The following is a 17,394-nucleotide window of genomic DNA, read 5'->3' as shown; positions in this document are numbered from 1 at the left end:
AGATCAAGAGGGCAAAGCGAGAGGCACTCAGAGAAGCTAGAAAAAGGAATCAGTTCACCTGGTCTCTGGAGGAGGGCGACAATCACCATGATAACTAGATGGACCAGGAGGAAGGTGATGACACAGCCTACTGAGTTTTAAACAGCCCCAAGCTCAAAGGGAACTGAAAACAGGAATAGGGGTAAAGGGTTGGCCCACAGGGTGATCTGCTTGGACTAAGATGAATGCCAAATGAATCAGACGATGGATGAATCGAACGATTGAGTTTAACTAATGATTTCAGTTCTATGGGCTTATGGTTTATGGGAGAGGGTGGGAGGAGGGGTGCAGGGTAAACATGGTCAGCGGCATGCAAAGGGGTGAAGTTCCTGCACTACAGCCTGGCACTCAAGGGATTGGGATTACTTTTAAGGGGTTAGAACTTGATGGTTCAGTTAAACAACAGGGGATCGACTCCTAAGGGATGAAGATTGTCAGTCCAAATGGAAAAGGTCCTATTCCCCCTGCAGAGAGGTTGGCAATGATTACATTTATAAAAAGCACAGAAGTTGAAATTAGCCTCTTGCAAGAGATCCACTAGCTCAAGTCGATCATCACAAAACCCACTTGAAATATTTCCCCAGACAATATTTTTCCTCTACAACAACAAAAAGAGTAGGGGTATTGATTCTATTTAGCAGGGCCATTCAAGGGAACATACTAGAAGCCTTTCCTTACACAGAGGCTAGAGCCCTGGTGGTAGGAATCCAAACCAGTGATCATAAGTACTCCATTCTTAACATAAACACACCTAACATACAGGAAGAGCCTTACGTCCATGGGGCTGGAACCCACACAGGGAGATTTGCTCATTGGAGGTAATCTAAATACAATGATGGACAATCTGGAGGACAGAGCCTCTACGAAATACAAAGGGAGTGGGTCGGCCTTTGACTCCTTCAAGGCCTGACTGAGGGAAATTGGGCAGCTTGATGCATGGTGTGTTTGGCAGGAGTAGAGGTGGGATTATCAGTTTTACTTAGTAGCCTATACATCTTATGCACAGCTAGACCATTTCCTGATAACCACATGCCTAAGAGCGCTGATTTCTGCAGTGTACATAGGTCTGATTGCCTTGTCTGACCGCACACTCTTTTACCATTACACTAAACTAATACTTTCAACCTGACAAAGTAACCACATGGCAGTTCATTTTTTGCAGAATCCCTCTAATAGGGTGGAACTCCGGCTTTAGATGACTAGCTATCTCCAGTAGTATGACACTCCAGGCACCTCAATCTCCACACTATAGAATTCCCTTAAAGCTTACTTGAAAGCTATAATCATCACAATGACGACTAGATACAGTAAAATGCGGAACAATAAACAGGACACCCTAAAAGCTTCACCAGAGAAAGTGTAAGCTGAGCATAAATGAGCCCCATCTAATAAAGTTTGACAACAAGTTTTAAACCTCAGACAGCAACACTGAAGGCACTGGACTGGGATGGTGCAGAGCATACCCTTCTGTAAACTAAGCAATGGTATTACTCATCAACTGACAGAGCAGGGAAGATCCTCCCCTCAGAGTTGAAAGTACAGATAACTATGGAGGGATTCCAGGTGGTTGCTACTGCTGAGAGCTCACTGAAATGAAATGAAAATACAATTTATATAGCGCGATAGCAACCCTCAGGCATCCTAGCGCTGCAGACAACGTGCTTGGACCGCGGTAGTCATGAGCTAATCAGGTTTATTAAAAAGCCATGTTTTCAAAAGTCGGCGGAAGATGAGGAGTTTGGGTTCTGATCTGAGTTGGAGGGGGAGGGAGTTCCAAATCCTGGCCACATTATAGGAGAAAGAACGTCCTCCACACCTGGCTCTCCGGACCCAAGGTATTATGGCCAGGAAAGAAGAACCTGATCGAAGCTCTCTAGTTGGATGGTAGGCAGTCAGCAGTGGCTGCTTAATAATGGCCCCTGTCCCCCAAAAGGAACGATGCGCCATACACATTGCCTTAAATAGAGTTCTTTCTCTGACTGGGAGCCAGTGAAGATCCTTAAGACTGGCTTTGACAGAAAGGCGACGAGGGATTTGAAGGAGGGTTCTAGCTGCCGAGTTTTGGATGATTTTTAATTTATTTAGAGTGGTCTGGGGGCTCCCAGATACAGGGCGTTTCCAAAATCCAGACGGGATAGGATTAAACCCTGGACCATAATCTGCCTTGCGTGGAAATGTAGAAGGGGGAGGATTTTACGCAAAAGTCTTAGCAGGCCAAAGCAAGTTGCTGAGAGCTTGTCCGCCTGACAGTTAAAATTAAGGGACTTGTCAAGTCAAATGCCTAGACTTTTGATTAAATCCTTGGGTACAGGCGCGGTTCCTAGGCATGGGGGCTAGAATAGATCGATGGTATTGTTTGTATGGCTGCCCAAGAGCATAAGCTCTGTTTTGTCCCCATTCAATTTGAGGCAGGAAGACGTCATCCACTCATGGACTGCTGCCAGGCAATTACCAAGGTTGGTGGGCGCATTTTGTGGGGGATTGAGAGCCACCACCAGCTGAGTATCGTCCGCATAGGTGATGATTTTTACCCCAAAAGGGCAGACGATCTCAGCTAGGGGGCTCATATATATATTAAATAATGTGGGGCTCAGGGAGGAGCCCTGCGGTACGCCGCAGCCGAGAGGCTTGCCGGAAGATGTGGTACTGCCCTCAAAACCCTGGAAGGAACGGTTGGCTAGAAAGGATCTAAGCCAGGTAATTGCCATGCCCGAAATTCCCTTACTGCTGAGTCTATGTCATAGGATGTTGTGGTTTACCGTGTCGAAGGCGGCACTTAGATCGAGGAGGATGATGGCCACGGAACCTCCATTGTCCAGGATCCTCCTAGCCTCCTCCGTCACGGCAACCAAAGCAGTTTCGGTCCCATGCAGGGGCCGAAAACCGGTCTGAGTAGGGTCTAAGATGTTGTTAGCCTCTAGATATTCAGTCAATACTATATTCACATGTTTCTCAAGGATTTTGCTTAACCAAGGCAGCAGGGAAATTGGGCGGTAATTGGCTTGGTTCTTTTGGTCCAGATTAGTTTTTTTTAAAAGGGCTTTAACCATGGCTCGCTTCCATGGGAGAGGGACGATGCCAGTGGATAAGGAATTGTTGAGAAGTTCCATAATGGTAGGGGAGATATAATTGGCGACTGAGAGTAGGATGCGAGGGGTTGCAGGATCGGTAGGGGAACCAGATTTTACCTGGTACATAATGCGTTCTAAAGTGGTGGGGTCTAAAGGGGGAATGTAGTCTAGTGTGGTATGAGGTATGGGCTCTGCTTGTGGGGGGTTTTTAGTACCAGTCGGAGATTGGTAGAAGGAGGTATAGATGTTTTCAATTTTTTGAGTAAAAAAATCAGCCAAGTTGTCACAGTGAGTTTAAGCATCTGACACATCCTGCTGTTTCTCAGGTTATTGAAGTAAAGTGTTTGCAATACGATATATCTCTTTAGGTTTGCACGCAGCTGCAATGATTTTTTCCGCAAAAAAGGATGCCTGAGTGCGTTTAATGCAGGTTTTGTAGGCTTTAATTGCAGATCTGTAGTCAGTTCTTTTGGAAGGTGAATAGTCAAGGCGCCATTTTCTTTCTAATTTTTTGCAAGCGCGTTTCAGATCTCTAAGTTCGGGGGAATACCAGGGGGCAGTCTTTTTGCTATGTTTAGGTAGGGTGGGTTTAATAGGGAGCACAGAGTCGAGTGACTCTGAAATCCAATCGTTGAATTCCTCGTTAGCCCGGATGGGGTCAGGAAAACTAGGAGGTCTAGAGATTTCAAGGCCAGCCCCCCATTCAGCTAGGGGAAGTTTCGACCAGTCAGGGTCTCCGCGGGCTCCTGGAGGTGGGGGAAGATGATGTTCGTGGGTGTGCCAGGATAGAGGGATGAGGGAGTGATCGGTCCAAGGCAGGGGGGTCGGAGCTCCTACTTGTAGATCTAAACAATTGGAGAATATGGGGTCAAGAAGATGACCCTTATTATGGGTTGGGTCTAGCACAAACTGTTTTAGTTGTAGAGCTGAAAGACTGCTGATCATTTCTAGGGCAGTGGGGTCTGCGGGGTCATCAAAATGGATATTTAGGTCCCCTAGTAGGGTGAAGTTAGAAGGACTAGGGGCCAGTTCTGCAATGGTTGATGGAAGGGTGTTGGGAAACTGCCCCAGCGGACCCGGTGGATGGTAAATAAGCATCCCCGAAAAGGTGCTAGTAGGAGAAAACTCTATGGAGAGGGAGAGACTTTCGCAGTCTGGAATTAAGGCGGGGGAGCCTCGGCATCCATGGCAGTTTTTATAGATGACTGCTAAGCCTCCTCCCCTTCCCCTTTTGCGGTCGCCACAAAGTATTTGGTAACCTTGGGGAAGGGTTTGAACGAGATCGGGCTCGGACTGGTCATGTAGCCATGTCTCGGTCAGGAATAATACGTCGGGGTTGAGCTCTTCTAGCAGCATAGAGATTTCTAGATAGTGTTTAGGGAGGAACCTGCAGTTTAACAGGAACATACTATGTTGCACCGATTTTGGTAGGAAGGAGGGGTTGAACTGAAAGCCACATTGGGGGCAAGAGGAATGTTGAGCTGTTGAGTCCCGGAAGGGGAGGCAAGGGGCAGGGATTCCTTTTCTCAGTTGATGTAGAGATTTTGAGCTATATCTCCTGATGGTGTGGGGCGTACCAGCAGGGGTTGTGGCCCCTGGCCCTGGCCGGTCACGGACGGGCGCAGACGGGCTTGGCTTTGGCGTGCCTTCGGCGTGCCGCCGGCGCGTCCGCTACGCGCGGAGAAAGGCCTCTAGTAAATAAGGGCGGTGCAGGGGACGGTGTGAGTGAAGCCAGCCAGTAGCGCTGCGCCCTCCTCCCCTCTAGCCCGGAAATGGTTAAACTAATCCGCCCCTCCCTCCACATCAATCAGGAAGAATCCCATGGTGGACCGGTGAGGTGCGGGAAGCCGAGCGTCAGAGGGTGCAGGAGTACAGGCAGGTGCTGGCAAGCTACGTGAAAGTAAGTTTTTAAAATGCGGCGAAAAGTATACAGTTAAATACAGACTTAAATGACTTCAGGAGCAGCAGAGACTGCTGTGATCCAGCGCGCGTCAGCTGCGCTAATGATGAGCCTCCGGTTTTAAGGGAGGTGTGAGTGAAGCCAGCCGGTAGCGCTGCACCCTCCTCCCCTCTAGCCCGGAAATGGTTAAACTAATTCGCGCCTGCCTCCACATCAATCGGGAAGAATCCTGTGGTGGACCGGGGAGGTGCGGGAAATTGAGCGTCAGAGGGTGCAGGAGTACAGGCAGGTGCTGGCAAGCTACGTGAAAGTAAGTTTTTAAAATGCGGCAAAAAGTATACAGTTAAATACAGACTTAAAATGGGACGTGGCTTGGCCGCTGAGCGGAATGGCTACTTAACCTCGCAGCTCCGCCGGCCGGGTGCAAAATCCGTTCATTTATCCGCTTAAATCACGCTGCATTTCGGATCTACCTATGTCCTGAGCTTGCGGTAACATCCGGCTTTGATCGGTAGGAGTTTGGCCGATGCGACAATTGCTACTCCGGAGAAAGGTGCAACTCTATCCTGAATCGGGAGTGCGGCCTGCGCGGCGGCCTGAGACCGGGGACTGGAGTGACGTGGACCTCCGGAGGCGAGATCGTGCTGCACCTGAGAGGGTTCTCGGACCCCGTGCTGCGGACGGCGCACGTGGGTCGCGGACTACTGAGAGTTCACCGGAATAACTGCACGGCATATTCCGCACATTGAGGCACACCTGAACTGTTTGCGACGCCGATGTGGTTTAACACGAGTAGCGCCTACAGTCGGCGAATTTCGGTCTCCTGACCGTGAGGCTGCACGGTGGGGTGCGCTGCCGATCTAAAAGGGACATAAAATTGGACGGTCAACCTGCCTTGCTTTCGGGGTGCCTGGGCGTCCGCGGCTGAGACTGCGAGGACCGGCACCTCCCCCGCTCGTGATCACTGGCGGAAGCTGCCATTTTTTCCTCGTCGGCGCACACAGACGGGGACATTGATCTGTTTGCCCAACTTTGTTGCCGCGGTGCTGACTGAGACTGAGAAGGCTGTCCTGCTGAGCCCACCAAGAGGCAACACACAGTGCGCTGACCGCTGGATGGGGAGTAGGACGCGGTGAGCGCCTGCTATTGACCGCATCTCCTTACAGTGCACGATACTGTGGTGTCGACTACTACGCCTGGCTAAGCTGTGGTGACTGGAGGTAGCGGACAAAGACATTTGGCGCCTACTACGCAATTGGGGACCGGGAGCCAACGCTCAACCACACACTGCTGCGGCGGCCATTTTGCGAGGTACACGCGACTTTGCTGGCAGCTCTGGGGCCCTCGTCGCTGCGATAGCCCTTCTGTGGTGTTTTCGCCGCGGGCGTTGGCCTGAGGTCCCGCGATGGGGAAGCCAGAGACTCGTCAGCCCAAAATAACTTTCGACAGAAGCAAACCACCTAAATCGTCCGACCCGGGGGGTGCGGACAAGGACTCTGCAGAAGAAGTGGCGACTCAGCTACCTGCGGCGGATGTCAGAACAATGTTTGAGGAACTTAAATCCGGCTTGCAAAGCATTGATGCCAAAATGGACACCATGGCCGCTCGCATGGACACCATCACGAAGCGCATGGATAAACAGGACGGCAGGGTGAGTGTTCTGGAAACACGCATCACTGAAACTGAGGAGGGACAGTCCGAGCTGGAAAAGAAGGTGAGAGGCATGGATAAAGTCTTGGCCCTGATACAACAGAAGAATGAAGATTTGGAAGCGAGGTCCCGTCGCAACAACGTACGGATCACGGGAATTGCGGAATCCACAGACATATCAAATATGGAACGCTATGTTGAAGAAATGATGAAGGACCTGTTTGGTGACGGACTGTCCCCTATGTTCCTGGTGGAGAGGGCACACAGGTCTTTGGGTCCTACGCCTAAACCGGGAGCCCCGCCCAGGCCGATCCTAGCCCGGATCTTGAATTACAGAGATCGCGATGCGATACTGCGCCTTGCACGGGAGAAAGGGAAGATTCAATATCGGGGTAATGATATAGCTATGTACCCGGACTTCACCCTACTGGTGCAAGCAGCTCGCAGGGAATTTGTCCCGGCCAAAAAGATATTTCAACAGACTGGTACGAAATATGCCCTCATTTACCCTGCCAAGTTGCGGGTCCACGGCCCAGATAGGCCCTCATACTTTGTGGATGCTAAGGCGGCGCTCCAGTATGCAAAACAACTGGTCAAGGAACAGACTCCGCGTTCGACTTCCGAAACTCGCGACTCTGCTGAACGGCTCAGCGACGTTGAATGGCACTGTCGTCCTTGCCCTTTCTCTTGGAATACATTCCTTGCGATAGCATTGAGATGACTGTACGGTGATGGACTTCTGTCACTAAAATACCACTCACCATCTTTGGAGATCGATTGTGGTCACGTGAGTCGAGCCATCCTATGTATGTATATTTGCTTGCTGTGTGCGTGGGTGGATCCTTGAGATGCGGTGTTGTAGCCGATGGCTCGGCCACCCTGCCAAAAGTGCAGGAGTTGGTGGCGGTCACCCTGCGTACCCTCTGGGAAGATTCCCGAACTTTGGTCTTTGTTATGGTTGGGTATGTTGTTGGGTAGGGAGGGGATGACATCACGACCTGATTGGGGGGTTGTTGCGGGTGGGATTGGGGGGAATTATTGGCTAAGCAGTTTGAACGTATCAAGGAGTAGGGCGGAGATAGTCATTATTGTTGATGAGACACGCTTATGCATAACTCTGGTATGGAGGCTAATGTTGAAACCGTATGCTGTACGAAAATGTGGACAGTTCAGGAGTTTATCGTTGCTCGTCGCATCCTATACTGGGGAACTAGAGGATGAATCAGTTAAAACTGGAATGTGCAGGGGCGAAGGTGTGTCTATGTGTGTGATGGAAAATATAATGTATATTGCTCAACCGTGAAGTCTTTCACATGTGTTACCTGGAATGTGCGCGGTATGAATGATCGTAGAAAGGCAAGATTGGTACACTCCTACCTGTTGCGCAAAGAGGTGGATATATGCCTATTGCAGGAAACGCACCTAGCCACTAGAGGGACATCCGTGCTCAAACATGGTAGATGGGGTGTGGTGGTTGTCTAACTACGCTAGAGGTGTGGCAGTTCTGATACGTAAGGGTTACAATGGTCCACTCACACAGAAATAATTGACACAGAGGGCAGATTTATAATCTTGCTCTGCACGCTGTTTGGCACACAAACATTGATAGTAAATGTATATGGCCCCAATACTGACAGTCCCTCCTTTTTCCACACTGTATGGCATAGGGCCCAGCTGTGTGGCAGCGTGGCGCTTCTCTGGGGAGGCGACTTCAATGTGTAATTTTCCCCAGCTAATGACAGACAGGGCACTTCTCGAGAACATCATCCAAGAGCGGCCGCTACACTGACTGACATCATAGATGACGCTGGGCTGGTTGATTCCTGGAGGGCCCTACACCCAGGAACCCGAATGGGCACCTGCGTAACCGCACATAGACGCGCCTGGTCGCGCATAGACTATTGGCTGCTTTTAAAAGATTTACACACTCGAACCATAGAGGCGGATACACTACCGAGGTCCCTTTCAGATCACGCGCCTGTTAGAATCCGTATGTCGATCCCGCAGGCTTACGCGCGACCCTTCAGCTGGAGGTTCCCGTCCCGTGCTCTGCTGGACCAGGTGTTCCATGAGGAACTCCGCGTGAAACTTACAGAGTACTTTGAACTCGCCGGGAGTACTATGGGAGGCGTTCAAGGCTGTTGCTAGAGGCCATTGCATGGCTCTAAAAACAGGGGTTCTCAGATCCATCCGGAGCACGTTGGAGAGCCTGGAGAAAGAACTTGTGAAACTTGAGGAGGAGATAGCCCGGTCCCCGAACCCGTCGACTCAGGGAGCATTCAGGGACACACTGACGAAATATCAGGAGGAAGCTGAGAGGGAAACGGCCTTTCTCAATAAGTATACTCTGGCTAGGAGATATGGAGAGGGCGAGCGAGCCGGAAAAACGTTTGCGTCATTGCTGCGTGCACCCAGGGGCGCGGGCTTTATTACAGAACTAACGGACTCGTGTGGTGTCACCGCGCGCACCCCGCGAGACATACTGAACACCATGACGGCTTTCTATAAATCACTGTACACATCTCCGACAAGTCCAGAGGACTCGGATATAGAGATGTATCTCGATACGATTAGCCTGGCTTGGTTCAATAATGGGGCGAGACAATATATGGATCTTCCGTTTGATGTGGAAGATATCCGAGCTGTGATCACGAGTATGCCGGCGGATAAGGCACCTGGCCCAGATGGTCTAACGGCGGCCTTTTATAAGGAATACATCGACATTGTAGCCCCCCGATTGCACGGGGTCTTTCAGGAAGCTGTAGATAACGGAGTGCTGCCACCCACGCTCCGTGAGGCCATGATAATCACGTTACTTAAGCCGAACAAAGATCCGTCCTGTCCGGATTCCTACCGACCCCTCTCACTCATAAACCTGGATGCCAAAATATATGCCAGGCTCTTAGCCGACAGAATGAAGCCCATGCTGCCCCAAATAGCTTTGTGTGACCAGTCCGGCTTCGTGCCGGGTCGCTCGACCTCTCACAACCTGCGAGTGCTTTTTGGCCTCTTACACTACCTGAGCCCTGAATGCAAAGCGGCTGCTGCACTGCTTGACGCCACCAAGGCGTTTGACTCCTTGGAACGGCGGTTTCTTTTTGCCCTGTTCACACGCATGGGATTCAGCCCGTTGTTTATACAGCGCATTAAATTACTTTACACTAACCCTCTGGCACGCGTCAACGTAAATGGCCATTGCTCTGACCTGTTTTCCATCTCGCGGGGCACAAGACAGGGGTGTCCCTTGTCGCCGCTCCTTTTCGCTATTGCCACCGAGCCCTTGGCGGCCAGACTGCAGCAACATCACACACATCGCAGCATAGGTTTTACATCGCGCGGCCTACTAATATCAATGTACGCTGACGATATGACAATCTACATGACTAACCCAGAGGAGAATTTTGATCCTTTAATGAGAGAGTTTGTGCGATATGGAGGCTTATCTGGCATTTTGATAAATTGGAGGAAACCGGTGATGCTGCCGCTTACCGATGAAACCAAGCGATGTGACACAGCTTACCCGATTGAGTGGGCGACCACTGAGATTAAATACCTGGGCATCTGGTTCAGCAGGTCCACACAAGAAATTCGGCTGGCCAACTATGAGATGACCATGGACTGGCTGGAAGGGAAGGTTAAAAGACGGAAGACACTACCACTCTCCCTCACGGGGCGCATAGCAATAACCAAAATGGTCGTATTGCCCAAATTTCTATATTTATTTGTTAACATACCCGTGCCTCTAACTGTGCACTTTTTCAAACGACTCCGGACAGCAATTTTGGAACTAGTGTGGGCGGGAAAACAGCCCTGGGTCTCTTGGAAACTATTGACGCTCCCGTTCGACCAGGGCGGCCTAGCGGCGCCCGACTTCGAACTATATGCCTACAGTGCCCAAGCCCAATACCTACACTACTGGCACCACCCGGTTCCGTTCCAACCGCATGTTGCAATTGAGGTGGACATGGCTGCGCCCACACCTCTGAACGCCGCAGTTTATCATCCCTATAAGAGGTCACCTACAGACGTCAACACGGTGGAATCGGTGCGATGGGCCTGGTCAAAATTGGCACAGAGGGCGGATATTCCGGTACTCTTTGCCCCCTCGATGCCGTTAGGGGGAAACCCCTTGCTGGGACCCCTCACGGACAGAGGTGTGACGGACAGAGCACGTAAGCGGGGCCTGTCTACAGCTAGAGATTTGTACCCTGGAGACACCTTTCTCACTTTACAAAATATGTGTGCACCCGACACTCCCACTGCCTCAGACATGTTACTATACTATCAATTAAGGGCAACTTACAGATCTCGATATCCGGATTTTCCTGCAGCTCCCCCCACGCTTCCTGCGTTAGAAGACTTGCTCTCTAATAACTCACCCCGTAAACTAATAACGCGCATTTACAAAGTAATGCAGAACACTGCCCCGATCCTAATCTGCACCTCGAAATCAGACTGGGAGGCAGAATTAGGGTCTGAGATACCTGAACAGACACGGAAGTACTGTTGCTCGCAGCTGGGGAATCTGTCACCAAACTATAGGTTGAGGCCGATTCACTTTAACTACTTGCATAGAGTCTACCGCACGCCTAAACAGCTGCTGAGGATGGGTCTGCTGAGCGAGGCAAAATGCTGGAGGTGTGGCGGTGACATGGCCGATTTCTTCCACCTAACGTGGGGGTGCCAGCAAATATCAGATTATTGGGTGGAGGTGTTTCGATGTATAAGTAACATGGTGGACTTAGTCATTGCACCGGACCCCCTGGTGGCACTGCTAGGGTATGTGCGAGGGGTCCCTACGTCTGCTCGTAAACTAGTTGCCATGCTGCTACTGCTAGCTAAGAGGCAAATAGCTGTTCATTGGAAGAGGGGAACTCCACCCACAATAGCGAACTGGATAAAATCAGCAATATATTGTAAGAACCAACTGACATCATATTGGGAGCTAATGCCCTTGAGATCCAGACCTCCTGATATATGGGCGCCATTGGCTGACTGGTTGAATCGTGGAGGAACGGACCTGTGTGTCGACTGACTGTGTAAATGGCCTCAATGATTGATGGTTCTTCCAGAGTTGGGATGCTAGACGAATGGATGGTATATGATTATGGATGTGTGCTGGACTGACGGTGGATACTGTGGCGGTAGTCTGCTCTGTTCCTTAGAAGTGTGTAAATCTTGATGCTATGCTCTCTACTTTGATATGATGTTGAATTACTGCTCTACAATGCTAGCCAACTGGGGTTGTTTTGTTCTTCGGTTTTCGTTACTGTAACGGCCTTATGAAACTACCGAATGCAAGTATCGCATGATATTGTCATCATATGACACACCATCGATAATTTCGGGAAATGACATACTTATGTAGAAGCAGAAACTGATTGCAATGAATATCATTATGTCTTTCCTATGCCGAATTAGCTGCTTGCCTCCGGGTTGTTGGCCTAAAGCAGTGTCACAATATTATTTGTTAATAAAGGTTTTGAAAACTTAAAAAAAAAAAAAAATACAGACTTAAAATGACTTCAGGAGCAGCAGAGACTGCTGTAATCCAGTGCGCGTCAGCTGCGCGAATGATGAGCCTCCGGTTTTAAGGGTGGTGTGAGTGAAGCCAGCCAGTAGCGCTGCGCCCTCCTCCCCTATTGCCCGGATATGGTTAAACTAATCTGCACCTCCCTCCACATCAATCGGGAAGAATCCCTTGGTGGACCGGGGAGGTGCGGGAAGCCGAGCGTCAGAGGGTGCAGGAGTACAAGCAGGTGCTGGCAAGCTACGTGAAAGTAAGTTTTTAAAATGCGGCGAAAAGTATACAGTTAAACACAGACTTAAAATGACTTCAGGAGCAGCAGAGACTGCTGTGATCCAGCGCGCGTCAGCTAGTACACAAAGCTAAGGCCACTGCAGATGTGTTTCACACCTATTATCAACAACTGTGCACATGGAAGTGATGAACCGATACAAGGTGCCCAAGTACCTCCATGAACACCTCCTGGAGAAATGGGAAAAGCTAGATGGTTCGATAAAGATTGAAGAGGTTATAGCAGCCATCTCTAAATTAAAGAAGAGTGAGTCCCCAAGACAAGATGGGTACGCTGCACCTTCTTTAAATGATATAGTGATACGCTGGCTCTCATCCTTACCAGGCTATATAATTAAATTGGTGAAAACGGTCTCCTCATTGACACCATGAATGATGCTGCTAAATTATCTATCCCGAAGTCAGGGATAGACCTAACCATGTGTCCATCCTACAGACCTGTCTCTCTGTTCAACCTAGACGTGAAACTACCTAAGGGGATTTTAGGGGCCAGACTGAGCCCTTATCTACCAGATCTGATTGAACCCAACCAATCAGGTTTCAAGTCAGGCAGACAATGTAGAACAATGCCAAAAAATGCAGGTACATAGTGGAGAACACCCAAAAATCTAAGAAATATTTAAGAAAAAGAATGCCACCCTTTTGTCATTCGACAGACTGAACCTATATGAGGGCGCTCCTACAGCGCATGGGGCTGGGACTCCCTGTCGCCTCTTCTGTTCGCCCTCACCCTGGACTCGTTTGCCAACACAGTGAGACAGAGGGAGCTCATAAAAGGGGTTACCACTGGCAGAGACGCAGTCAAACTTACCATGCGTGCATATGATATTATGCCATCCTTGAAGGACCCTGAGCCCGCAGTCATCCTCCTGGAGGGTCTTCGGCTATAAAATCAATGTAAATAAGCCAGAAGCCCTCCTGTTGAACCCACTCACATGACAGCAAGACACCTTATACAGTACATGGCTATCCCATGGCCAGCTGACCGTGTTCGCTTGTTGGGTTTCCTGATTGCAAACACCACTACCCAGATGGTCACACTGAATTATTCTAACCCTCTCAACGCTATCCAACAATATTTTCAACACTGTTTTTTCCACAGGATTCTTGTGGTTGGGCAGAATCGCAGTTATCAAGATGAAGGTACTACCCCAGATTCTTTAGGTTTTTTTAAGCTATAGCACTTTCAGTCCCACCCACTACACTTAAACAACTCCAGCGCTTGATCAATTCCTACAAATGGCAAAGGAAAGGGCCCGCGCATTGTGGCCAAAACCCTGTACAGTGCCCCAAAGAAGGGGGAGTGTTAGTTCAGCAATAAATCTCCTATTTCCAAGCTGCTAAGCTGCATTTCCTGGTCATGTAGGGGAAAAAAAGAGTCCTTGAAACAATGGTGCTTTATTTAACAATTTACAGTGCGAACTCCACTCTGGTTAACCCCCATGGTTGAACAGGGTGAAGAGAAGCTGGGGCCTGCACTCATCCCCAGTCACCAGGGTTACTCCAGCCATTTGGCACAAAGTGGCTATCAGGAAAGGCTTCACCACTTTCCATTACCCGTTCACCCTTATTTCTTTCAATACTTATTTCACTTCAGCCATTAAACTGACATGCTGTAGACAGTGGAGGGAGAGGGGATGTCTGATGTTGGGTTTATTGTTTAAAACGGCAGATACTTTCCTAATTGGGTCTCTTCAGCAGAAATGTTGCCTTCTAGATCATGAAAGCTTTGCAAACACAGAGGTGCGGTATTGGCCTATGCACATGAGAATGTAGGCAGGAGCTTCCCGGGCTCTTACCCCAGTCGAATGATGGTTTAAAAATGGCCCCAGACAAATGCACTAATATCTATACTATATAAGTTTCTCATCGACACATCCGGCAGACTTAAACACCAGGACAACAAAGATGGGAGAAGGAATTGGGAGGAAAACATCTCAATCACAGAATAAGGTAAACAGTTTGAGAAGGCACGTGCTTTTCCCCTCAATGTCCAAACACAAGAAACCCGATACAAGATACTAGGATATTGGTGCATCACTCCGGACAAGTGGTAAAATGCAATAGTGCCAAGGATAAGCTATGTTGGAGAGGCTGTGGACCAGTGGGATCTCTCCTCCACCATCTGTGGCGTTGTCCTAAGCTTGAGCGTTTCTCAGATGACGTGATTACTGACTTGGATTCTGCCTTCAGGACACAGATACTGAGAGACCTGGGAGCAGTCTTACTGGGCAGATCATTCGCATCTAACAGATTGCCAAAATCCATCAGGGGCAAACAGCTGACTATGGCACTTGTAGCAGCAACATAATTAGTCCTAGCACTTTGGGGCAAAGACACAATGCCTCTATTCGTGGTTTGGCTGCACCACCTCTAGGATATTCTAGCTATAGTAAAGCTGACTGTCTCTGTAGATAATAACTTTAAGGCCTAAGAAGCTGTACAGCAGCCATTCATAAAACTTCTGGTGCATGAATTCTGAGAACTGACATGCATGATGTACCTCAACGTCTTGAGAATCTTCCCCGATGACAGCACGGGATGGGGGCGTATTAGGTTTAAACTTCAAATTCATTATTCGTTATACAGCATTTCTAACAATTCTTGCCGGCTGGACGGTGATAAGTTATGTTTCAAAGCAATAAAAATACAGTTTAACTAGCTTAACCTTTGCTACTCCAATCTTACTGTCCCCTAATAGCAACAAAACAGTGTTGCAACAAGGTGTAAGAGAAGGCATTCCCAGTTCATAGAGAACTGCTTTCAATCGCTGTGGAACATCATGGCAATGGAGAAGCTAACATAGTGAATTCAATGTTTTTCAAAGCAGTTACCGCTTCCATACTTGGTAGAGAGCTTCCATACTTGGGGAGAGACAACAGAGAGCAGTCATGTTGAACAGACATGTCCAACTCATTTGAGAGTTTTAAAGTTGTTTGAATGACTGGATATGCCAGGCAAGGGTCATTCTTTAGAGTTCACTTCAGGAGATAGCTGGTGAATGTAGGGGTTGATGCTTTAGGTGTTCTGTAGGCTTTTGGGGAAGTTTAGGTTTAAAGAGGCTAAAAGTGTGATGGGAGGTGATTATGCAACAGGTTTGAACTCGTGTGCTCCTATTGCTCTGGTCTACTGTAGTGTATTGTAAAGTGGTTCACCGTTTTGGAAAATATGAAATAAAAATGTATTTTGAAAAATGTAATGTATTTGACCTACAGGAATATACGTTATTTGAATCAGAATTAACAACCTTGTATTAGTGCTAAAGAATTGTTTAATTCAAGGAAAAACATTTCACCCACACGACAAATCATTGCCTTACTTGAGCTTTGCTAGAGTTCGAAGTACAGCAAAGTCTGTCCTCCGGCTCGATGGCATCCATCGATTCTTTTCTGCCAGGGCTAGAGCTCTACTACCAAAACCGAACATGGATGAGAAACCAAAGCGTAGTAGTCTGTCATTAGCACTGAATGTGCAGACATCTACAGGTTGGGTATGCCCTGAAATAATAATGTAAACAGGCAAATATTAAAAGTGAATTTGAGGTTAAGCAAATAGCACAGACAGATTAATGAAGACAAAGAACTACTAACAAAAATTCATGGACTTAGGCAAACAGAAAAGGTAAGTTTCGCAGGCCCCCAGCAGCAAACATTAAGATTATTTGTGGAAACCACCAGCGAGGCATAACATGCTTATAATGTTAAACTTCTATTGAGGTTTACAATTTTAGCTACATGAGTGACTTCAGTGATGACAGAAATGGAACCTATTTCATTCTAGGTTATATGTTTCGTATGACTACCTCTTGAAATATAACATCAAACAGTCCCAAGGAGTTCATCACGGGAAGGTAAATTTGAAGAAGAGTTGTATAGTTCCTCTACATCTATGGGTGGAGCATGAGAAAGATCACCTTAATATCAGAGATATGCAGACTCTCCAGAGGCTGAGACATCGATTTCACCAACAAATCCCGCAGATGCCTTAACAATCAGTTCCCACTTTGTTCGAGTTTTGAAATTTTCTAATATTTAGAGTCTGGGTCAGACAGTGTTATTACATGTTTACAAAGAACCCAGATCTTTCTTAATACCCAAACTAGGTTATAAGCTATCAAAGGGGTAATAACTTGTGACTAGCCTTAATAATGTAAAAGGGTTACCAATTGTGGCGGGGTAGAAGGAAGGGACCGGAGACTGGACCAAGGTAGATATGGCTTTAATTTTATTGTTCTTTGAAGTAAGTCTTTCCGGGGAAATTCTAGCTGGGTCCGTTGTTGCAGCTGTACCCGGGGGTCTTCTCCAGAAGATATTCTCCTCGTGGGGCCCACTCTCGTCTGTTTAGCCTGGGTTTCTCCACCGTAGGTCATGCAGGAGAGAAAGGATTAGGGGCCGTCAGGCAACAGTCCTCTACGTACAATGCCCAAGGGGGAACCAAGGAGTGAGGGATCACCGCTGTTCAAGTGAATATACAAGGGGACTTTACACGATGGACGTCGGTGAATGACAGTGAGGGAAGTGTGACATAGGTAGGGGAGGGAGAATTCAAAGGGAGTGACGCAAAGTATTTACAACTCTGGTCCCACAGGCGCTGGTACTTCAACCAAACGGACTAGCTGTTAGCGGAGTCTCCCCGCCTCCCCACCCAGCTAGACACACGTTGCCATACCTGACTGAGCCACACCCCTCTGGGAGTGTGGCTGAGCGACTCGTGGGGACGGTGGCCTCCTTGCGCCTCAACTCCTACCGCTCTTCCCACTCCAGTCTCCGTTTCTCTGTCAGCTCCTTCTCCACTCCTTTCTCGTTCCCCAAACACCACACAAACTACCTCCTCTGTGTCATCACACACCGACTCTCGTCCTTCCTCCTTCTTGTCCAACCCGGTTGGGCGTGCTTCATCCAGGGGTGGGGCTTCGA

The 17,394-nt window shown here is 48.6% G+C and overlaps 1 protein-coding gene across 1 annotated transcript in view; it reads right to left on the bottom strand.

Moving 5' to 3' along the window:
* CERKL (CERK like autophagy regulator) overlaps positions 1 to 17,394 on the bottom strand; it is a 514,456-nt gene that overhangs the window by 264,643 nt on the left and 232,419 nt on the right. The window contains exon 7 of the mRNA XM_078681475.1: positions 15,798 to 15,975. Within this exon, the coding sequence (XP_078537601.1) occupies positions 15,798 to 15,975 (178 nt within the window). The remainder of the gene's footprint in view (positions 1 to 15,797; positions 15,976 to 17,394) is intronic.

Source organism: Lissotriton helveticus, chromosome 3_1 (genome assembly GCF_964261635.1).
Source record: "Lissotriton helveticus chromosome 3_1, aLisHel1.1, whole genome shotgun sequence".
Lineage (NCBI taxonomy): Eukaryota > Metazoa > Chordata > Amphibia > Caudata > Salamandridae > Lissotriton > Lissotriton helveticus.
This window is presented reverse-complemented; position numbering and strand designations above follow the sequence as displayed.